Genomic DNA, 25,354 nt, shown 5'->3' on the forward strand with positions numbered 1-25,354 from the left:
GTGCAAAAGGAAGTCATGGCATTTCTTGGGGCAAGGGTCCATCTGACCACTGATACCTGGTCTGCAAAGCACGGTCAGGGCAGGTATATCACCTACACTGCGCATTGGGTAAACCTGCTGAGGGCTGTCAAGCATGGAATGCGTGGCTCTGCAGAGGATTTGGTGACACGCCACGACTTGCAGGCAGGCCTGCTGCCAACTCCTTTACTCCTACTACTCCATCCTCTTTGCTAACCTCCTCAGCTGAGTCCTCTTCTGCTGCTGCGTCTTGCTCCACATCAATTTCACCCCCCCAGCTCCCCAGGGGCTATTCCACATCCCGGATACGACAGTGTCACGCCGTCTTGGGGTTGACTTGCCTGAAAGCAGAGAGTCTCACCGGACCAGCACTCCTGTCCGCCCTGAACGTACAGGTGGATCAGTGGCTGACTCCGCACCAACTGGAAATCGGCAAAGTGGTGTGTGACAACGGAAGCAATTTGTTGGAGGCATTGAATTTGGGCAAGTTGACACATGTGCCGTGCATGGCACATGTGTGTAATCTGATCGTACAACGCTTTGTGCATAAGTACCCAGGCTTACAGGACGTCCTCAAGCAGGCCAGGAAGGTGTGTGGCCATTTCAGGCGTTCCTACACGGCCATGGCGCACTTTTCAGATATTCAGCGGCGAAACAACATGCCAGTGAGGCGCTTGATTTGCGACAGCCCGACACGTTGGAATTCAACACTGCTAGTGTTCGACCGCCTGCTCCAACAAGAAAAAGCCGTCAACGAGTATTTGTATGACCGGGGTGCTAGGACAGCCTCTGCAGAGCTGGGAATTTTTTTGCCACGTTACTGGACGCTCATGCGCAATGCCTGTAGGCTCATGCGTCCTTTTGAGGAGGTGACAAACCTAGTCAGTCGCTCTGAAGGCACCATCAGCGACATCATCCCATTTGTTTTCTTCCTGGAGCGTGCCCTGCGAAGAGTGCTGGATCAGGCCGTAGATGAGCGTGAAGAGGAAGAGTTGTGGTCACCATCATCACCACCAGAAACAGCCTTATCAGCATCGCTTGCTGGACCTGCGGCAATGCTGGAAGAGGAGTCTGAGGAAGAGGAGTCAGAGGAGGAATGTGGCTTTGAGAAGGAGGAAGACCAACCACAGCAGGCATCCCAGGGTGCTCGTTGTCACCTATCTGTTACCCATGGTGTTGTACATGGCTGGCGGGAAGAACAGACCTTCAGTGAGTTCAGTGAGGACGAGGAACGGGACATGAGGAGCTCGGCATCCAACCTTGTGCAAATGGGGTCTTTCATGCTGTCGTGCCTGTTGAGGGACCCTCATATAAAAAGGCTGAAGGAGAACAACCTGTACTGGGTGGCCACGCTACTAGACCCCCGGTATAATCAGAAAATGCCTGAAATGTTACCGAATTACCGGAAGTCGGAAAGGATGCAGCAGTTCCAAACTAAATTAAAAAGTATGCTTTACACAGCGTATAAGGGTGATGTCACAGCACAATGGGAATCTAACAGGGGAAGAAGTGAAAGTAATCCTCCTCCTACCTCGACCACGCCGGCAAGGACAGGACGCTTTACAGATGTGTTGTTGATGGAGGACATGCAGAGCTTTTTAAGTCCTACGCATCGCCACAGCCCTTCGGGGTCCACCCTCAGAGAACGACTCGACCGACAGGTATTAGACTACCTCGCCTTAACTGCAGATATCGACACTCTGAGGAGCGATGAACCCCTTGACTACTGGGTGTGCAGGCTTGACCTGTGGCCTGAGCTATCCCAATTTGCGATAGAACTTCTGGCCTGCCCCGCTTCAAGTGTCCTGTCAGAAAGGACCTTCAGTGCAGCAGGAGGTATTATCACTGAGAAGAGAAGTCGCCTAGGTCAAAAAAGTCTAGATTACCTCACCTTTATTAAGATGAATGAGGCATGGATACCGAAGGGACTGACAGTGGGCGATACATTCGACTAAAAAAGGCCTGATGAGATGCCTTGGGCTAAAAATGGTCCACGCGCTGCTGTATTTTATCTCTGCATGCCGGATGACTTGCCTGACTTCTCCGCCACCAACTAGGGTTCAAGCTGCAATGTTTCAGGGCACTTTCTGCCTGAAAAACATAAATTTTTCTGGCCGCTGCTACGGCAGCGGCTGCAGCAATACCTAATTTTTCTGGCATGTGTACATACCTAATTTTTCTGCCCTCTGGTTCTGCACTGTGGCTGCAAAAACAAAACAAAAAAAGGCACATACATGTGTCAATTCCCCTTCGTGATCGTTACCTTGTTGTGGTGAAGGGGCTTGCGTATCACAATGAAGCGACTACCTCTATGAGTGTGTTGGCAATGGCAATGTTGGCACACCCCAGATGAGATAAGGTCGTTGCTTCATTATGAACAGACCAAAAGCGATCGGCTGGATAATTTTGAATAGAAAAAACATTAATTTTCTTTGTGATCATCTAAGGTGATCATTAAAGCCTACTAGGCCAACAATGGGCCCACACTGCAGAATCTTTGTTTTCTGGATCACTTAACTGTCACTGAACTACCTCAGCACGACCATAGGCTTTGAAAAACCCCCATCGGCTGCAATCTCACAAACGTGCGCACGAGCACAGTCATCACTACACCAAGATTGACGCATAGAGGAATGAAATTTACCGGTATGTCATGAGTGTGTCAACTATTGACAACTCTTTGCTGTTGTCTAAAATCTATTCGATACACGTCCCCTGATAGGGGACATAACAGGGATTAAACTGATAGGAATAGTGCTACTTAACACACCACTCATATAGGGTGGCACAGTACATTGCAAGGCGTACGCGCAGTGCCCCAAATTGGAAGTAAGAGGACCGACCAAGCATCTTTTTCCATTTCCCGGTTCCTAAAATCTATTCCATACACTGGCCCCTGATAGGGGACAAAACAGAGATTAAACTGGTAAGAACAGTTTTTTTTTAATTTAAAAAAAGAGGACAGCCTCTGCAGAGCTGGGTATTTTTTGGCCGCGTTACTGAACGCTCATGCACAATGGCTGTAGGCTCATGCGTCCTTTTGCGGAGGTGACAAACCTGGTCAGTCAAACCCAAGGCAACATCATCGACCTCATCCCATATGCGTTTTTTCTGGAGCGTGCCCTGCGAAGAGTGCTGGATCAGGCCGTAGATGAGCATGAAGAGGAAGAGTTGTGGTCACCATCACCACCAGAAGCAGCCTTGTCGTCGTCAATTGCTGGACCTGCGGCAATGCAGAGAGAGGAGTCTGAAGAAGAGGAGTCAGAGGAGGAAGGTGGCTTTGAGGAGGTGGAAGACCAAACACAGCAGGCGTACCAGGGGTCTTGTTGTCACCTTTCAGGGACCCTTGGTGTTGTACGTGGCTGGGTGGAGGAAGAGACCTTCAATGACGTCAGTGAGGACAAGGAACGGGACATGACTAGCTTGGTATCCAACCTTGTGCAAATGGGGAGTTTGCGGTTCTGCAAAAGGACTGTTTGCGGTTGTTTGCGGTGTGTTAAACGGGGAGTTTGGTCTGTCAGAGTTTGGTCTGTCACTGTAAAGCGGGCGCAACCCTTGCACTACCTGATCGATACAACATCATACCTGATCGTATACACACAATGGATGTTTTAAAGCACGTTATTCCAAACAATTTAGGAATGTTAGGTGATTTATTCCCTTTATGGATTAAAACCCGACTCTGCGTCAACTACGTAATTTTCCATGGGAGTTTTGCCATGGATCCCCCTCCGGCATGCCACAGTCCAGGTGTTAGTCCCCTTGAAACAACTTTTCATTCACTATTGTGGCCAGGTTCACCCGTTCGCGAGCATTTGCGAAAATTAGCGTTCACCGTTCGCGAACGGAAAATTTTATGTTCGCGACATCTCTATGTATGGGATGGAGGTCCATATGGAGTAGGAGGTTGAGGAGTCGGTGAACGTAGTGGTGTAAGGTGGAAGCGGAGGTGGAGGAGGACAAGGTAGGCAACACAGTTTTTTTATTTAAATTTAGTTTTTTTTATTAGGGTACACTCCAAAAGAGTGGGAAATATCAAAAATAAAACAATAAGCAATTGCGCTGGAGTATAACAATGGCTGGGTAAGGCCGGTATACATGTCTATTCTGCACAAGGTACGGACAAGTCCTGAGGGATCCATGCCTGGTTCATTTTAATGAACGTGAGCTTGTCCACATTGGCTGTGATAGACGGCTGCGCTTGTCTGTGATGACGCCTCCTGCCATGCTAAACACACGTTCAGATAATACACTGGCTGCAGGGCAGGCCAGCACCTCTAAGGTGTAAAGGGCAAGCTCAGGCCATGTGCCCAATTTGGAGACCCAGAAGTTGAAGGGGGCAGACCCATCATTCAGTACGTGTAGGCATGTGCACACATACTGCTCCACCATGTTGCTGAAATGCTGCCGCCTGCTAAGACGTTCCATATCATCTGGTGGTGCTGGTTGTTGTGGCATGCTGACAAAGCTTTTCCACATTTCGGCCATGCTAACCCTGCCTTCTGAGGTGCTGGTGGTGCCACAGCTGCTTTGGCGACCTCATCCTCATCCTCTGCCTTCGCCTTGTGCTTCCACTGTGCCCCCGCTGTCAGGTGGGAATGCCACCAGCAGCGCGTCTACCAGCGTGCGCTTGTACTCACGCATCTTACGGTCACACTCCAGTGGCGGAATTTAGGATGGTACGTTGTCCTTGTAATGGAGATTCAGCAGCGTGGCCACCCAGTAATCAGCACAAGTTAGAATGTGGGCAACTCAGCTGTCGTTGGGGAGACACTGCAGCATCTAATCGCTTATGTGTGCCAGGCTGCCCAGAGGCAATGACAAGCTGTCCTCTGATGTAGGTGTATCATCTGTGTCCTCTGTATCCCCCCAGCCAAGCACCAGTGATGGCTATAAGCTGGTTTGGGTGCCACCCTGCTGTGAGCACGGTTCCCTCTCCTCCATCTCCTCCTCATGCTCCACCTCGTCATCCTCCAGAACTGTGCTCTGGCTGGACAATAGTTTACCTGGCGTTTGTTGGTGCAGGAACCCACCCGTGGAGCCACTTGTGAATGACTGAACTGAAACCCTATGAAATGATCCCTCTTCCTCCTCCTCCTCCTCCTCTGCCACATCCTCTTCCATCATCGCCAGCAGCATTTTTTCAAGGAGGCATAGAAGTGGGATAGTTACGCTGAGAATGGCGTTATCGGCACTGGCCATGTTGGTGGAGTACTCGAAACAGCGCAACAAGGAACACAGGTCTCGCATGGAGGCCCAGTCATTGGTGGTGAAGTGGTGCTGTTCCGCAGAGCGACTCACCCGTGCGTGCTGCAGCTGAAACTCCACTATGGCCTGCTGCTGCTCGCACAGTCTGGCCAGCATGTGCAAGGTGGAGTTCCACCTGGTGGGCACGTCGCATATGAGGCGGTGAGCGGGAAGGCCGAAGTTACGCTGTAGCGCAAACAGGCGAGCTGCAGCAGGGTGAGAAAGCCGAAAGCGCGCACAGACGGCCCGCACTTTCTGCAGCAGCTCTGACATATCAGGGTAATTTTTAAGGAACCTCTGCACCACCAAATTCAGCACATGCACCAGGCAAGGGATGTGCGTCAAACTGGCTAGTCCCAGAGCTGCTATGCGATTTCGCCCATTATCGCACACCACCAGGCCGGGCTTGAGGCTCACTGGCACCAACCACTCATCGGTCTGTTCCATGCCTGTCCACAGCTCCTGCGTGGTGTGGGGTTTGTCCCCCAAACATATAAGTTTTAAAACTGCCTGCTGTCGTTTTCCCCTGGCTGTGCTGAAGTTGGTGGTGAAGGTGTTACTCTGACCGGATGAGGAGGCAGTAGAGGATGAGGAAGCGGAGTAGGAGGAGGAAGCAACAGGAGGCAAACTGAAGCGCCCTGCAATCCTCGGTTGTGGATGGACATGCGCCAAACTGCTATCCCCCTCAGGCCCAGCCGCCACTGCATTTACCCAGTGTGCTATTATGGAGATATAACGTCCCTGACCGTGCTTACTGGTCCACGTATCCGTAGTGAGGTGCACTTTGCCACAGATGGCGTTGCGCAGTGCACACCTGATTTTGTCCCACACTTGGTTGTGCAGGGAAGGGATGGCTCGCCTGGAAAAGTAGTGGCGGCTGGGCACAACATACTGTGGGACAGCCACCGCCATAAGGCCTTTAAAACTCTCTGTCTCCAACAGACGGAATGACAGCATTTCAAAGGCCAGTAATTTTTAAATGCTGGCATTCAGGGCCAGGGATCACGGGTGGGTAGGGGGGTACTTCCTCTTCCGCTCCATTGTTTGGGAGATTGAGAGCTGAACACTTTCGTGGGACATTGTGGAGATGCTTGGTTACCCTGGGGGTGGTGTTGCTGGCAGATCCTCTGTTTGCGGGGTGGCAGGTGCCACTGTCACTCCAGAGGTGGATGAAGAGGCCGAGACTGCAGCAGAAGAGAAAGCAAGAGTAGCCAAAGACCCTTCTTTGTTTTTGAGGTGTCTACTCCACTGCAGCTTGTGCTTTGCACTTAAATGCCTGGTCATGAAGGTTGTGCTCAGGTTGAGAATGTTTATGCCTCACTTCAGGCTCTGATTGCACAGCGTGCAAACCACTCGTGTCTTGTTGTCAGCACATTGTCTGAAGAACTGCCACGCCAGGGAACTCCTTGGAGCTGGTTTTGGTGTGCTTGGTCCCTTGCTGAATTGGGCAGTAGCAGGCGTACTGTCTAGGGGACGGCCGCTCCAGTTTGCACCCTGCTCCCTCTTCTGCTGTGCTAGTGGCTCTGTGCAACCACCTCCTCTTCCTCCAAACTACACAGGTCACTCACATGACCTTGATTCCATGTGGGGTCGAGGACCTCATCGTCCTCCTCATCATACTTCACCCAATCTTCACCCCTGCCCTCCTTGTCGGTCTGCACACTGCAGAAAGCCCCAGCAGTTGACACCTCTGTTCTGTCATCATCCGAGACATGCTATGATGGTCCTCCCATGTACTCATCTTGAAACATAAGTGGTTGGGCATCGGTGCACTCAATCTTTTCCACTTCTGGGGCAGGGCTAGGTGGATGGCCCTGGGAAACCCTGCTAGCAGAGTCATAAAAAAGCAGAAGAGACTGCTGCATGACTTGGGGCTCAGACTGCTTGGCTGATTTACAAGGGGGTGAGGTGAAAGACTGATGGACATCGGCTGCAGGTGCCAACTCTGATCTTTCAGCAGGAGACTGGGTGGGAGACAATGTGAAGGAACTGGAGGCACTGTCAGCAACCCAATCTACTATTGCCTGTACTTGTTCTGGCCTCACCATTCGGAGAGCCGCATTAGGCCCGACCAAATAACGCTGAAGGTTTTGTCGCCTACTCGCACCTGAGGAAGGTGTTTCACTTGTGCGTGTAGCTGGCACAGATCGACCTCGTCCTCTCCCTGCAACAGGAGCTCCACCAGCAGCACCACGACCTGGGCCACGTCCCTTATTCGACGCTCTCCTCATTCTCAGCAAATTTAGGATCTTGCCCAAAATGGGTGTTTTTTTTTGTAGCAGAATAGAACTGCAGTATCTAACGCGTGTATTTCATACTGACAGATGCAGAAAAGGCTGCAAATTTACTATTTTGCCCAAAAAAAACAGTATTTCAAGCTTATATTTCACACTGACAAATGCAGCAGAGGCCCCAGATTTAGGGTACTGCCAAAAATGGGTGCTTTTTTAAATCCAGAAAATTATTGCAGTATTTCAAGATTGTATTTCACACTGACAAATGGTGCAAAGGCCACAGATGTAGGGTCTTGCAAAAAATGGGTGATTTTTTTAAACCCAGAATATAATTGCAGTATTTCAAGCTTGTATTTAACTGTCACAAATGCACATATGCTGTGCTGGTGCACTGAACTTGCATAAAATGTCCGCCGCCGCCCACCACCTAACTAACAGACGGATAAAAGTTTTTTTCTCTGTCACTGGGCTCAGGGCAGGGTAAAAAGATTGTGCACTGCACCCACACAACTAAATGTATGTAGATCGCTGAGTTAACAAGCACTTCTGATTAAAGGTTCTCTCCTATTCTCTCCCTCACAGCAGCAGCATCCTCTCCCTACACTAAGCACAGCAGAGTGACGTGCAGCGCTACGTGACTCCAGTTTATATAGAGTCTGGGTCACATGCTGCACTGGCCAATCGCAGCCATGCTATTAGTAGGCATTGCTGTGATGGCTTCTAAAGGCACACAAGTTTAACGCTTGTTGATTGGCTGCTCTGCAGCCTTTCAAAAAGCACCTTTTACTGAAAAGTTCGGGTTCGGGGTCCAAAAATCCTAAAGTTCGGTACGAACCCAAACTTTATAGTTTGGGTTCGCTCAACCCTAGTCCCTGTTCTTTTTAATGTGTGTATTCACACATCAGTGTTTTAGCACGGTCCGTGGGTCAGTTTTTTTTAGCATGGATGCATGCTCTATTTTGTCCGTCCATCACGCCCATTATATTCTATTGGTCCAAGAAAACCACGGATGCCATCCATGTTGCATCCATGTTTCATGGATCATTAAGAAGAGATTATTAGAAAATGATATTTCAGCTGTTCAGTGTCAGTGAAACACAGATGCAACACGGACAGCAAAAAACGGACACACGGACCCAACACGGATCCTTCACAAACAGCTTCACTGATGCATCACTGACCACCTGGTCATGGATTTGAGCACGGACATGTGAATGAGGCTTAATACAGCACAGTACTGACAAATCCCATGTACACTCTGCTTTTCTTTGACCTGTTGGGCAGATGTTTAAATCTGCAGCATGTCTATTGTTTGTGCGATTCCTCTCCGTCTGTAGATGGTTTCCCCCATAGACTTCAATGGGGGTTTATTTACATAAATCTGCCGTAAAAAAACACATCAAAACCGCTATAACTAGTGCGGAGTTATGTGTTTTTGGTGAAGTTCGGTGCAGATTTCTTGCAGATTTCATGGCCACAAATCCACGCTGTGTGCAGGAACCCTTTCTGTTTTATAGCAGAGCTCCCGACCTCAGAATTGGTGAGTGGTCCACTGGCCAGAGCGCACCATTCAGAACGTTATGGCATATTCTAACGACAGACCAGAGCAAGAGAAGATGGGAAAATGTCTTTAAAAAGGAGCTGTTCCATTATCCCCCAAAAATATCAGCTGTAACGATTGTGATATAGAAGATCCATCCATTGTGGTCACCTATATTTAGCTCTGGACAATATTTCACACTCACCGGTTACATCCACATAAGGCTTGATAACCCGATAGCTGAACTTTATGGGACCATCGTCTTCAAATCTAAACAAATAATTTCCCTCATCTGTAGGCAATGGATCTTCTATGGAATATGAGCAGTCTCCTCTGGACACATTTCCGGTCAGAAAGAAGCGTCCATTATTTGAATGATGCATAAGATTATTTTTTATAGCAATTATAATTCCACGTTCATTGAAGACTTTATACCAAATACCAGTGGTAGATATAGATAACTGTACATCACTGGGCACGGTAAATGAGCATGGAACATGGACACAGAGACCTCGCTGCACCGTCACCGATGGACTTGTATCTATCTTATATCCAGGGAGCCGTTCACAGACAGAATCTGTATAAGAAGAGACCGGGGTTAGAAGAAGAATCGTCCAATTAGATGCATGGACAGTATACTGTATATATACTACAGAGGACAGTATACTGTATATATACTACAGAGGATAGTATACTATATATATATACTACAGAGGACAGTATATATACACTACAGAGGACAGTATACTGTATATATACTACAGAGGACAGTATACTGTATATATACTACAGAGGACAGTATACTGTATATATACTACAGAGGACAGTATACTGTATATATACTACAGAGGTCAGTATACTGTATATATACTACAGAGGACAGTATACTGTATATATACTACAGAGGACAGTATACTGTATATATACTACAGAGGACAGTATACTGTATATATACTACAGAGGTCAGTATACTGTATATATATTACAGAGGACAGTATACTGTATATATACTACAGAGGACAGTATACTGTATATATACTACAGAGGACAGTATACTGTATATATACTACAGAGGACAGTATACTGTATATATACTACAGAGGTCAGTATACTGTATATATACTACAGAGGACAGTATACTGTATATATACTACAGAGGACAGTATACTGTATATATACTACAGAGGTCAGTATACTGTATATACACTACAGAGGACAGTATACTGTATATATACTACAGAGGACAGTATACTGTATATACACTACAGAGGACAGTATACTGTATATATACTAAAGAGGACAGTATACTGTATATACACTACAGAGGACAGTATACTGTATATATACTAAAGAGGACAGTATACTGTATATACACTACAGAGGACAGTATACTGTATATATATATATATACTACAGAGGACAGTATACTGCTACAGAGGGATCTGGATAGATTGGAGGCTTGGGCAGATAAGTGGCAGATGAGGTATAACACTGACAAATGTAAAGTTATGCACATGGGAAGGAATAATGCAAGTCACCCGTACATACTAAATGGTAAAACACTCGGTAACACTGACATGGAAAAGGATCTAGGAATTTTAATAAACAGCAAACTAAGCTGCAAAAACCAGTGTCAGGCAGCTGCTGCCAAGGCCAATAAGATAATGGGTTGCATCAGAAGGGGCATAGATGCCCGTGATAAGAACATAGTCACCACTTTACAAATCATTAGTCAGACCACACATGGAGTACTGTGTACAGTTCTGGGCTCCTGTAAACAAGGCAGACATAGCAGAGCTGGAGAGGGTTCAGAGGAGGGCAACTAAAGTAATAACTGGAATGTGGCAACTACAGTACCCTGAAAGATTATCAAAATTAGGGTTATTCACGTTAGAAAAAAGACGACTGTGGGGAGATCTAATTACTATGTATAAATATATCAGGGGTCAGTACAGAGATCTCTCCCATCATCTATTTATCCCCAGGACTGTGACGAGGTGACATCCTCTGCGTCTGGAGGAAAGAAGGTTTGTACACAAACATAGAAGAGGATTCTTTACGGTAAGAGCAGTGAGACTATGGAGCTCTCTGCCTGAGGAGGTGGTGATGGTGAGTACAATAAAGGAATTCAAGAGGGGCCTGGACGTATTTCTGGAGCTTAATAATATTACAGGCTATAGCTACTAGAGAGGGGTCGTTGGTCCAGGGAGTTATTCTGATGCCTGATTGGAGTCGGGAAGGAATTTTTTATTCCCCTAAAGTGAGGAAAATTGGCTTCTACCTCACAGGGTTTTTTTGCCTTCCTCTGGATCAACTTGCAGGATGACAGGCCGAACTGGATGGACAAATGTCTTTTTTCGGCCTTATGTACTATGTTACTATGTTACTGTAAGAATAAATCAAAATGCTTTAACCCCTTCAGGATCTTACTATTTTAATTTTTTGCATTTTTGGTTTTTCTCCCTGCCTTCCCAGAGCAACACCTTTTTTTTATTTTTCCGTTCACATAGCCATACGAGGGCTCACTTTTTGCAGGACAAGTTTTACTTTCTAATGGCGCCATTTACTATTGCATATGTAATAAAATAATTTGTAGACAGCACTCCAAAATGAGATAATGCTTATTTTATTTTACCCGGACATAATGGTCCTTATAGGACTGAGTGAAAAACAACGTTTCGGGCAAATTATATGCCCTTCATCAGGCTGACGTGATACAAAAAGAAAAAAGAAGAAAAAAGGGGAGAAAAAGAGAAAAAATGATAAGAAACATGACGGGTAATGTATGTATACATATGAATATACACAGGTAGAATAAGATCATGATTGTCACGAAGTTATTGTAAAGGCAATATCTGTGTATAATATACAATAGTAGTCATGATGAGAGGATATATTAATACATGATTCAAAGCAAGTATAATCATAATACATATATATGGTACTTCATATATAGGACTTCATATATTTCAAAAGGAATTCAAAAACGCAAATAATCAGCAAAATAGCTGCCTAACATCATGTGCTAGAAGTATATAATCAAATAACATCAGGTGTCAGAACAGGACCAATAGAGTGGCAGTGCACAGCAAGTGGAGTGGGAGAGGAGAGGAGGGGGGGCGGGGGAAAGCAAGAGGGCACAGTAACAGAAAGAAAGAGGTGGCTCAGAGCAAATACACATATGCGCAATTGTGCCGATATGTGTATCTAGGAACGGAATACTGCTGGGGGTAGTGGACGGTCCAGAGGCGGCATGGTATAAGGTCAGAAGAGCAGAGGGCTAGTGGTGATATAAGACTTACCAAGTGGCGTGAGTAGAATCTCAGCGGGCCGGCATGCCTGGTTTGTGTATGAGGGCGATTTAAATAGATGGATTCCCGCCTTCTACATGACGCGTCTGATCTCGCGATGTTGCGAGAATCATGACGTAGGCCGGTGTGACGTGTAGCATGTAGTTGGCGCGTGCGCACAAAGAACGGAGGATGCCCGCATGCGCACGTCGTCCGAGGGGTAAAACAAGGCCGATACTGCTAGGGATTGCAGAAGAAGTATCGGCGCATGCGCGTAGGGTGTGGCTGAGACGGAGCCGTCATAGAAAGATGCACTGGCTGTGTATATGTAAGGGGTCAAGGGACCGGTAGTATTAGTTCAAAACTGGAGGAATGATCACGTCAGCCTGATGAAGGGCATATAATTTGCCCGAAACAATGTTTTTCACTCAGTCCTATAAGGACCATTATGTCCGGCTAAAATAAAATAAGCATTATCTCATTTTGGAATGCTGTCTACAAATTATTTTATTACCTATCAGTTCCAAGAGGTGGAGCCAGGAACGTACCTAGATGTGCACCCGACATCTATCACTTTCAGACAGAGTGCCGTGGTCGCTTTGTGATTTCTATATTTACTATTGCATACAATGTAACAGAAAGCTGGAAAAAAAAAAAATTCCGCCACAGTTTTATGGGTTTTATTTTTAGGGTGTTGCCTAGGCAGTAAAACTTCTACTTTGTTCTCAGAGTCAGTACGATTACAATAATTCCACATGTATGTCGTTTTTCTTCAGTTTTTTAATACAAAAAAATAAATAAATAAATTGGAAAACCTTTGAAAAAATTCAACTCAGCAGCTTCACCGAATTTAATATTTTTTTTTCCTTTGTGACAAATTACTTCGTCACAAAGCACATTTCTTTGTAAGTAGCGGGTGCAATGACAGGGAGCAGAGATTGCGCCGCTCCCCATCATTGTACCTCTCAGATGCCGCGTTTATAGCAGATCATAGCATATTGCAGTAATTTTTTTTTTTAAATGCACGCAGGACTTTCTTTCTGTCTAAAAATATGGATCTCAGACAGAAATGGCTCAAACGGATGAGAACTGAGGCAACAGGATCCTGTTTTTTATTTATTTTTTCTCTTCTTTTGACGGATTGAATAACGGAAAGCTAACCGATGATGTGAACTCAGCCTAAGGGCTCATGCACATGAATGTCTTTTCTTTCCGTGTCCGTCCTGTTTATTTTTATTTTTTGTGGACTGTGTGAGAGATGGATTTATTATTCTATGCATATATAATGTGAATATTCTGTAGTACACATTTTTGTCCACTAGATGGCCGCAAACCATATGTATGAGAAGGTCAATAAGGGAGGTGGAAGAGGGGATTACATTACAGTTTTCAAATCTACCTAAACCACTCCTATCAGGTTAAGGAGCGAATAGTCTCTTCTTAAGGAACACCCCTTTTGTGATGTCATGTCTACTATTTAAAGGGTTTCTGTCACCCCACAAAACTCTTTTTTTTTTTTTTGGATCGTTAGATTCCTTATAGGGCGATATAGGAGAATATAATAGTCTTACTTACTTTCATGCGGCCGATTCTTTATAAAACAAAGTTTTATAATATGTAAATGAGGGCTCTACCAGCAAGTAGGGCGTCTACTTGCTGGTAGCCGCAGCAGCAATCCGCCCCCTCGCCGTGTTGATTGACAGGGCCAGCCGTGATCTCCTCCTCCGGCAGGCCCTGTCAGTAATTCAAAAATCGCGCGCCTCTGGTCATTCGGCGCAGGCGCTCTGAGATGAGGAGGCTCGTCTCCTCAGTGCGCCTGCGCCGATGACATCACCGAAAGAGGAGACGTCATCGGCGCAGGCGCACTGAGGGAGTTCTGAGGAGACGAGCCTCCTCATCTCAGAGCGCCTGCGCAGATTCAACACGGGCGCGCGATTTTTGAAACGCCGACAGGGCTGGCCGGAGGAGGAGATCACGGCTGGCCCTGTCAATCAACACGGCGAGGGGGCGGATTGCTGTTGCGGCTACCAGCAAGTAGACGCCCTACTTGCTGGTAGAGCCCTCATTTACATATTATAAAACTTTGTTTTATAAAGAATCGGCCGCATGAAAGTAAGTAAGACTATTATATTCTCCTATATCGCCTTATAAGGAATCTAACTATCCCAAAAAAAATAAATGAGTTTTGTGGGGTGACAGAAACCCTTTAAGTCAATGTACTGTGAATAAAGGGTCTCTTCTACCATGGCTCAGGGAAGATGAGAAGATGCTTTCATGAAACCACCTAGTGTGTCTGGTCTCATTATAAAGCTGTATGGCATGCACATACTTATACTTCTAATTGATTTGGCACCACACAAAGAAGAAGGAGAAGCGCATGAATTGCGCTAACAACTGTATGCAGAACCATTAACTTTAATGGGTCTGCAAAAAAAAAAAAAAAAACAGAAGTTACTTCGTAAGTCCGTTCTGCAAAAAAAATAGAACATGTCCTATTATTGTCCGCATTACGGATAAGGATAGGACTGTTCTATTAGGGGCCAGCTGTACCGTTCCACAAAACACGGAATGCACAAGGACGTCATCCATCATTTTTGCAGATCCGTGTTTTGCAGACTGCAAAATACATATGGTCGTGTGCAAGAGCCCTACGAGAAACTTCTTGCATCACATCCCACTTGGTTGTTACAAATGTGGAAACATTGTTGCCTCCTTTGTAACCATATCACACAAACCAAAAAATTTTCATCATACATTTACATTCTATGCAAAAACATCTTTTTGTCATGTGATACCCCACAGGCTATTCATGTAGTTTGTTGTGGTCACTGCCAGGTACGGTATGTAGGTATTACTATGAGAAGTGTCAGCAAACACATGGCATTTGTATGACATCAATAATCCAGTAAGTAGGAATTTATCAGGTGCAGCTAAACATTTTGCTCATACCCATAATGGCCTCATCGATACTTTTAGGCAGCAGTCTCAAACTCATGGCCTTCCAGCTGTTGCAAAACTACAACTCCCAGCATGCCCTGATAGCTGTAGGATGTCTGAGCATGATGGAAGTTGTGGTTTTGTAACAGTTGGAGGGCGATGTGTTTGACACGTGTGCCTTTAGGCCTCTTTCACACAGGCGTTACAGATTGGGGCCGGATAGGATGCGGGTGCGTGGCAGGGAAATGCGCGATTTTTCAGCGCGAGTGCAAAACATTTTAATTTGTTTTGCACGCGCGTGAGAAAAATCGGCATGAAAACCAAATTGTATTATTTTCCCTTATTCAATGTTATAAGGGAAAATAATAGCATTCTTAATACAGAATGCATAGTACAATAGCGCTGGAGGGATAAAAAAATAAAAGTAATGCTAATTTAACTCACCTTAATCCACTTTTTCGCGCAGATCGGCTTCTCTTCTTTCTTCTTTTTTCAGGACCTGGGTAAAGGACCTTTGATGACATCACTGCGCTCATCACATGGTCCATCACATGATCTTCTTTACCATGGTGATGGATCATGTGACGGACAATGTGATGAGCGCAGTGACGTCACCACAGGTCCTTTTCCTACTGCACAGCAAAGATGAAGACAGAAGGGAAGCCGGGCTGTGCGAACAAGTAGATTAAGGTGAGTTAAATTATTATATTTTTTTTTAACCCCTCCAGCCCTATTTTACTAAGCATTCTGTATTAAGATTGCTATTATTTTCCCTTATAACCATGTTATAAGGGAAAATAAAGATCGAGTCCCCATCCCGATCGTCTCCTAGCAACGGTGCATGAAAATCGCACTGCATCCGCACTTGCTTTTAACGCAGCCCCATTCACTTCTATGGGGCCTGCGTTGCGTGAAAAATGCACAAAATAGAGCATGCTGCGATTTTCACGCAAAGCACAAGTGATGCGTGAAAATCACCGCTCATGTGCACAGCCTCATAGAAATGAATGGGTCCGGATTCAGTGCGGGTGCAATGCGTTCACCTCATGCATTGCACCCGCGCGGAAAACTCACCCGTGTGAAAGAGGCCTTAAGGTTACTTATAATCATTGAACAGTTTTCCAAACCCCTACGTGAGAGGGATTGGGAAACCAAACTAAGCTATTGAGAGGCTGTTTACCGCAGGCCCAGTGACGTCACAACTATTATCAACTGGCCTGGGCGGGGCTAAGCTCCATTCAAGTGAACTGAGCTTAGCCGCGCCCAGGCCAGTGATACTAGTCGTGACGTCGCTGGGCCTGCGGTAAACAGTGAGAAGGCCGTGGCGCTAAGTGGCGTCCCCGATGTCAGACCCCCGCCCGTCAGATGTAGATGATCTATCCAGAGGATAGATCATCAGTTTAAACAAACTGCAGAACCCCTTTAATACCAGAAATTACAGAAATGATTTAAATTCTTTATATTGATTCTGTTTTTGTATAAACACAACACTTATATGGTTAAGGCCTCTTTCACACGATCATATGGCTTTTTCAGTGTTTTGCGGGCCGTTTTTAAAGGATCAGTTTTTTTGTTTTTTCAGTAGTGTTTTGAGTTCCGTTCCGTTTTTCTGTTCGGTTTTTCTGTTTTTTGCGGATCGCAAACGGAACGGAAGCATGCATATACAGTATACAGTAATTACATAGAAAAATTGGGCTGGGCATAAAATATTCAATAGATGGTTCCGCAAAAATGGAACAGATACAGAAGACATACGGATGCATACCGTATGCGTTCCGTTTTTTCTGCAGACCTATTGACTTGAATGGAGCCACGGAACGTAATTTGCGGGCAATAATATGACATGTTCTATATTTCAATGGAATGGAAAAATTAAAATACGGAAACGGAATGCATATGGAGTACATTCGATATTTTTTGCAGAACCATTGAAAAGAATGGTTCCGTATATGGAACGTATACGGAACTCAAAAAACGGCCCAAAAGCGGAAAAAAAAAAAAAACGGTCATGTGAAAGAGGCCTGATGTTGATGAAAATCTCATCCGCTTAGCTGGTTCTGTAATTTGTTGCAGAAAGTTTGCATGGAAAAATGGCCTTAAGGCTCAAGCTATTTTTTGTTTTTTCGCTCATTGCGTTTGGTTTACTTTGTCTACAGTTGTAGTTTGTTTTTTCACAGGGTGAGTTATATTTTCTAGTGCTAGTATTTTGAGATCATTTTTGATAAGCTTTTATTGTTTTTTGGGAGAAAGCAAAAAAATCTGCAATTTTACCATTATTTTTTGCATACCGTATTTTTCGCCCTATAAGACGCACCGGCCCATAAGACGCACCTAGGTTTTTGGGGAGGAAAAAAAAATATTTTTAACCAAAAGGTGTGCTTTTGGTGGGTTTGGAACTAATGGTAGTCTGTGGATGGCACTATTCGTGGGGATCTGTGGATAATGGACACTGTTATGGGGGGATCTGTGGATGACGGACACTGTTATGGGGGATCTGTGGATGACGGACACTGTTATGGGGGATCTGTGGATGACGGACACTGTTATGGGGGATCTGTGGATGACGGACACTGTTATGGGGGGATCTGTGGATGATGGACACTGTTATAGGGGGATCTGTGGATGACGTACACTGTTATGGGGGGATATGTGGATGATGGACACTGTTATGGGGGGATCTGTGGATGATGGACACTGTTACGGGGGATCTGTGACTGGCACTGTTACAGGGGGGATCTGTGGCTGGCACTGTTACAGGGGGGATCTGTGGCTGGCACTGTTACAGGGGGGGATCTGTGGCTGGCACTGTTACAGGGGGGATCTGTGGCTGGCACTGTTCCAGGGGGGATCTGTGGCTGGCACTGTTACAGGGGGGATCTGTGGCTGGCACTGTTACAGGGGGATCTGTGGCTGGCACTGTTACAGGGGGGATCTGTGGCTGGCACTGTTATATATGTGCCATCCACAGACCCCCCACCCCATAACAGTGCCATCCACAGACCAACCAGCCCGTAACAGTACCATCCACAGACCCCCCACCCCTTAACTGTGCCATCCACGGATGTTCCCAATAAAACTGTCATCCACAGATCCCCCCGCCGCTCCAGTATACAAATATAAAATGTCTTATTCAATTAAAAGTGATTAAGCATGCCCCCTCACTCCTAATATTACCGTACATCCTAACAGCTTCTGTACAATGCAGGCAGGCAAGCCGTCCGACGCGTCACTCACTGACGTCACTTGCCTGCGCCGCCTGCTTCATTCATAAAGTAGGCGACGCAGGCACGTGACATCAGGGATTTACCCTGCCGCCCGCCCGGCTTGCCTGCATTCTACTGAAGCTGTTAGGGTGTACGGTGATATTAGGAGTGGGGGGGGGATGTTTAATCACTTTTACTTTAATAAGACATTTTATATTTGTATAGTGCAGCACTGGAGCGGCGGGGCTATAGTACAGTGACTGCACCGGCCCCCAGTTCCTCCTCCCAGTCCCTCCACACTCGCTCGTACATCGCATTCTGTAAAACTGTCAGCATTTGCCCCATAAGACGCAGGGGCATTTTTCCCCCATTTGGAGGGGGGGGTGCGTCTTATTGCGAAAAAAAAAAGTTTGAATTTACCATTTGTAATTGAGCATTTCAATGCATTATATTTGTGTTGCTGAATGTGTTCTATATTACTACAAAATAACAGGTATTTACACCAAAAGCAAAACCGCACTAACACGGTAACACCAGTTATATACCCGGGTTTTTAAACACGCTGTGTATTGCTACCAGACAACGAGTAGTCACAGCAAAAGCAATACTACAATAACTCAATTTTTTACCCATAATGTTAAAAATGTTGCATATTACTGTAAAATAGTGGGAAGTAGAAATAAGGGAACCACTCGAGATTTTGTTCGGTTTAGGTTCTCTGAAGTTTTTTGAAAAATTAAAGTTTGGACCTGAATCGACTCGGACCAAACAGAAGTTGATTCAATTGTTCTGAAAATTGGTATAAAACCCTCGCTAGCCTCCTAGGACTCATTTTGTTAGGAAAACTTGTCTCTTTTAGTTTATTTTTTATGCATTTTTTCTTTCCCACTCCCCGAGCTCTGGAACGCAATATTAAATGATGTCTGTGTGACACTAACATACATAGCTGTGGATAAATGCACGTTTGACAATGTTAACATACAGCTTGTTTAACCCCTTAATGACCGGACCATTTTTCACCTTCGTGACCAGGCTTATTTTTGCAAATCTGACATTTATCACTTTATGTGGTAATATCTTTAGAACACTTTTACTTATCCAAGCCATTCTGAGATTGTTTTCTCGTGACACATTGTACTTCATGACAGTCATAAATTTGAGTCAATATAATTCACCTTTATTTATGGAAAAATCCCAAATTTACCAAAGATTTTGAAAAATTCGCAATATTCAAAATTTCTATTTCTTTGCTTTTAAAACAGAACGTGATACCTCATAAAATATTTATTACTTAACATTCCCCACATGTCCACTTTATGTTGGTATAATTTTGTAAATGTCATTTTATATTTTGGGGACCTTAGAAGGTTTCGAATTTTAGAAACAATTCTTAAAATGTGTAAGAAAATTTCCAAAACCCACTTTTAAAGGACCAGTTCAGGTCTGAAGTCACTTTGTGGGGCTTACATAGAAAAAAACACCCATAAATGATCCCATTTTGGAAACTACACCCCTCAAGTTATACAAAACAGATTTTACAAACTTTGCTATCCCTTTAGGTATTCCACAAGAATTAAAAGAAAATGGAGATGAAATTAAAAAATTTCACTTTTTCGGCAGATTTTCCATTTTAATCCATTTTTTTCTTTAAAGCTTCTTTCACATGGGCTTCCCAGATTTGCTCTGGATGCGTCGCATGTGCATTGCGGGAAAACCGCATGAGTAGGCACGCAATTGCAGTCAGTTTTGACTGCGATTGCGTTCCGATGTTCAGTGTGAGGGTGCAATGTGTTTTGCACGCGCGTGATAAAAAACTGAATGTGGTACCTAGACCCTAACCCGGACTTCTTCACTGAAGTTTGGGTTTGGGTTAGGTGTTCTGTGGATTTTTTTTATTTTCCCTTTTAACATGGTTATAAGGGAAAATAATAGCATTCTTAATACAGAATTCTTACTAAAATGTGGTTGGGGGGGGGTTAAAAAAAAATATAAAAAATATAACTCACCTCATCCTCTGATTCACGCAGCCGGCATCATCTTCTTTCTTCTTCTTTCAGGACCTGCAAAAGGACCTTTAATGATGTAATCGCGCTCATCACGTGGTGAGAGTGGTGACGTCAGTGCAGGTCCTGCTGAATGAAGATAGAAGATCCCTCAAGCCACATTTTAGTAAGGATTCTATATTAAGAATGCTATTATTTTCCCTTATAACCATGTTATAAGGGAAAATAATACAGTAAATTGACTTTTATCATTTACTAACATCTCTTTGCAACCATACGTGAAAATCGCACTGCATCCGCACTTGCTTGTGGATGCTTGCGATTTTCACAGAGACCTATTCACTTCTATGGGGCCTGCGTTGCGTGAAAAACACAGAATATAGAACATGCTGCGATTTTCACGCAACGCACAAATGATGCGTGAAAATCTCTGCTCATTTGAACAGCCCAATTGAAGTGAATGGTTCCAGATTCAGTGCGGGTGCAATGCGTTCATCTCACGCATTGCACCCACGCGGAATTCTCGCCCGTGTGAAAGGGGCCTAACACATCGAGGGTTAACAGCTAAACAAAACTCAATATTTATTAGCCTGATTCTGAGGTTTAAAGAAACACCCCACATTCGGTGGTAAACTGATGTAAGGGTACACGGCAGTGCGCAGAAGAAAAGGAGCGCTGTATGGTTTTTGGAAGGCAGATTTTGCTGGACTGGTTTTTAGACATCATGTCCCATTTGAACCCCCCCAGATGCACCCCACAGTAGAAACAATCAAAAAGTTACCCAATTTTGGAAACTATGGGATAAGGTGACAGTTTTATTGGTACTATTTTGAGGTATATTTGATTTTTAATCACTCTATATTATGTTTTTTTTTTTTTTAGGCAAGGTAACCAAAGAATGGATGTCTTGGCACCGTTTTTGTTTTTTGTTTTTACAACATTCATCTGACAGGTTAGATCATTTGCTATTTTTATAGAGCATGTTGTTACGGACAAAATTATATAAAATATGTCTACTTTCTTTGTTTGCTTCAGTTTTACATCATAAAGCATTTTTGAAAAAAAATATGTTTTTGTGTCTCCTGAACGCCATATTTTTTTTTCTTTTTCTGCCAATCGTCTTGTGCAGGGGCTTGTTTTTTGCAGGAAGAGTTGACTTTTGTATTAGTACATTTTTTGGGTACATATGATTTTTTGATCATTCATTATTATACTTTTTGCAGTAAGGTATATGTATTCTTTTTCTTATTTATTTAAGTTTTACGCAATAGCATTTTTGAAACAAAAAAAATAATGTTTTAGTGTCTCCATAGTCTGAGAGCCATAGCTTTTTTTATTTTTTGACCGATTGTCTTAGGTAGGGTCTAATATTTTGCGGGAGGAGGTGACAGTTTGATTGGTACTATTTTGGGGCAGTGGCGTACCAAGGGGGGCGCGGGGGGGGGCGGCCCGCCCCGGGTGCCACTCACAAGGGGGGTGCCATGACGGAGTCACCCCTCCTCCATCCACTGCTGCACCGCGACGCGACTCCGCCAGGCGCCGGCTTCAAGTTCTGTGGAAGGATTATTACTCTGACGCCGCGCCGCCTTCACGGATATTTTAAAGAAGCGGAAGGATCCATTACCAGCGGTAATGCTAAACAAAGGGTTCGCCCCGGGTGCCAAATGCTCTAGGTACGCCCCTGTTTTGGGGTGCATACGCCCTTTTGATCACTTGTGTAGCACTTTTTGTGATGGTAGGTGACAAAAATTTTTATTTTTTTAAACAGTTTTTATAGATTCTTTTTTACAGTGTTCACCTGAGGGGTTAGGTCATGTGATATTTTTATAAGGCAGGTCGTTACGGACTTGGAAATACCTAGTATGTATATTTTTTGTTATTTATTTAAGTTTTACACAATAATAGCATTTTTGAAACAAATAAAAATACTGTAAAAAAAAGACTGTTTTAGTGTCTCCATATTCTGAGAGCCACAGCTTTTATATTTTTTGGCTAATTGTCTTACTTAAAGTCTTATTTTATGCGGGATGAGGTGATGGTTTTATTGGTACTATTTTGGGGGGCATATGCCATTTTAATCGCTTGGTGTTGCACTTTTTGTGATGGTAGGTAAAAAAATATGTATTTTTGGGCAGTTTTTGTAAACTTTACTTTTACAATGTTTACCTGAGGGGTTAGGTCATGTGATATTTTTTTTGAGCAGGTCATTACTGACGCGGAAATGCCTAGTATGTATACTTTTTCTTATTTATTTAAGTTTTACACAATAATAGCATTTTTGAAACAAGAAATAATGTTTTAGTGTTTCCATAGCATGAGAGCCATAGCTTTTTTATTTTTAGGCCGATTGTTTTATATAGGGTCTCATTTTTTGCGGGATGAGGTGACGGTTTGATTGGTGCTATACACCCTTTTGATAGCATGATGTTGCACTTTTTGTAATGGTAGTTGACAAAAAATGTCTTTTTCGCATATTTTTTATTTTTTTTTTGCAGTGTTCACCTGAGGGGTTAGGTCATGTGATATTTGTATAGATTCAGGTCGTTATACAGAATGTATACTTTTTTATTTATTTAAGTTTTACACAATAATGGCATTTTTGAAACAAAAAAGAATAATGTTTTTGGCCCCTTTCACAGTGGCAAGTTTTCCGCGCAGGTGCAATGCTTGAGGTGAACACATTGCACTCGCACTGAATCCGGACCCATTCATTTATATGGGGCTGTGTACATGAGCAATTTTTTTTAATGCATCACTTGTGTGTTGGGTCTATATTCTGCGTGTTTCATAGAAGTGACTGGGGCTGCGTGAAAATCGCAAGCATCCGCAAGCAAGTGCGAATGCTGTGCGTTTTTCATGCATGGTTTCTAGGAAACAATCGGGATGGGGCCCCAATCTTTATCATTTTCCCTTCTATCATGGTTAGAAGGGAAAATAATAGCATTCTTAATACAGAATGCTAAGTAAATTAGGGATGGAGGGGTTAAAAAATAAAAATTAATAATTAAACTCAACTCATCCACTTGTTCTCGCTGCCCGACTCATCCTATTTCTTCTTCTTTGAGGACCTGGGAGAAAAGGACCTTTGGTGACGTCACTGCGCTCATCACATGGTCCATCACCATGGTGATGGGCCATGTGATGGACCATGTGATGAGCACAGTGACGTCATAAAAGGTCCTTTAGCCAGGTCCTGAAGAAAGTAGAAAGAAGAGGAGAGTGGATCAAGTGGATGGGGTGAGTTAAATTAGTTTATTATTTTTAACCCCTCAATGGACATTTTACTAAGCATTCTGTTTTAAGAATGCTATTATTTTCCCTTATAACCATGTTATAAGGGAAAATAATAAAATCTACACAACACCAATCCAAAACCCGAACTTCTGTGAAGTTCCGTGTTCGGGTCAGGGTACCAAACATGCCGATTTTTGGCACGCGCATGCAAAATGCATTAAAATGCTTTGCACTCGGGCTGAAAAATTGTGCATTTTCCTGCAACGCACCTGATCGCACTTGGGAGCCGGGTGAAGAAGGGGCTTCATCATTATCGGGAGAAGAGGGTGGCAGCTTGCCCACGAGGCAGCGGCTGAGCCAGCAACGTGGTAGCATGGCTGGGAGTCAGCAGGGTGGCAGCAGAGGGAGGTCGGCAGCCAAACGGGCCACCCGCTTCGCAGCAGCCTAGCTGCCAGAAAGGAGTGGTGCACTGGTTCACGCAAGCAGCTGCTCTAGCAGTCAGTCAGTGCGGAGTGTTGGGGAGAAAATCAGCTACTTGGCGGTGTGGCAGTTTTTTGTTAAGACTCCGGAGGAGGTGAACATGGCCATATGTCAAATATGTGGGCAGAAGGTGAGGGGTGCGGTGGCAGGAACAGCAGCAGCTCCATCAGCAGCAGCCTGCGTCTAGAGTCCATGATGAGCAGCTTTCTTCACCCGCATAGTGAAGAAACTACTCACCAGCAGCAGCAGGTAGACCTGGAGCAGGATCTGAACCAGCAGGTGGGGGCATACTTGGACAGCACCCTGCCACCCCACATTGAAGATCCGCTGGACTACTGGGCATCCAAACTGGATTTGTGGCTGCACTGAGAGAGTTTGCCCTGGAAAAGCTGTCCTGCCCGGCCAGTAGTGTGGCATAAAAGAGAGTGTTTAGTGCGGCGGGGGCCATAGTTACCCCAAGAAGAACTCGCCTGTCCAACCAAAATGTGAGAGACAAGATGAATCAGGTGTGGATCGACAAGGATTTCCACCCACGATGCCTGATGTCGCAGATTAGATCATCCATCTCCACACCATGTCACATGCCACTCTGTGTCCTCCTGATGCTTCCATCTCCACACTATGTCACCATGCCACTCTGTGGTATCATGCTGCTGCTGCCATCTCCACACTATGTCACCTTGCCACTCTGTGGTATCATGATGCTGCTGTTGCTTCCATCTCAACACTATGTCACCATGCCACTATGTTGCCTCCTCATGCTGCCATCTCCACACTATGTCACCTTGCCACTCATTTCTATCATCGTGCTGCTGCTGCATAAAAGGCCTTAGACTATTCACCAGCCAAACAATCAAATTTAGGTTTTGAAACCGACAAACCCAACTTGCTTTTAAGGGCTGCATTAATCTGCAAGTTACCGTCGTACAGCTGTACAGATAACTTTCCATCTGCATCTTTCTAAACAATCTGAGCCCTCAGTCTTTTATCCAGACTCTGTCATTGTGCCACTCTGTGGCCTCCTCATGCGGCTGCCAACTACAGACTCTGTCATTGTACCACTCTGTTGCCTCGTCATGCTGTCGCCAACTCCAGAATCTCTCATTGAGCCACTCTGTAGCCTCCTGATGCTGTCGCCAACTCCAGACTCTTTCGTTGTGTCACTCTG

General features: G+C 44.7%; 1 protein-coding gene across 5 annotated transcripts in view; it reads right to left on the reverse strand.

The window, feature by feature from the left end:
* Window positions 1–25,354, reverse strand: part of LOC120991856 (sialic acid-binding Ig-like lectin 12) — a 999,480-nt gene that overhangs the window by 616,608 nt on the left and 357,518 nt on the right. For 3 of the 5 annotated variants that reach the window (XM_040420622.1, XM_040420610.1, XM_040420625.1), the window contains exon 3: window positions 9,245–9,616. The exons of the other annotated variants lie outside the window; for them this stretch is intronic. In XM_040420622.1, coding sequence (XP_040276556.1) covers window positions 9,245–9,616 — 372 coding nt within the window. The remainder of the gene's footprint in view (window positions 1–9,244; window positions 9,617–25,354) is intronic. 5 annotated transcript variants of the gene reach the window in all.

The sequence above is a fragment of the Bufo bufo genome, chromosome 1, assembly GCF_905171765.1.
Source record: "Bufo bufo chromosome 1, aBufBuf1.1, whole genome shotgun sequence".
NCBI lineage: Eukaryota > Metazoa > Chordata > Amphibia > Anura > Bufonidae > Bufo > Bufo bufo.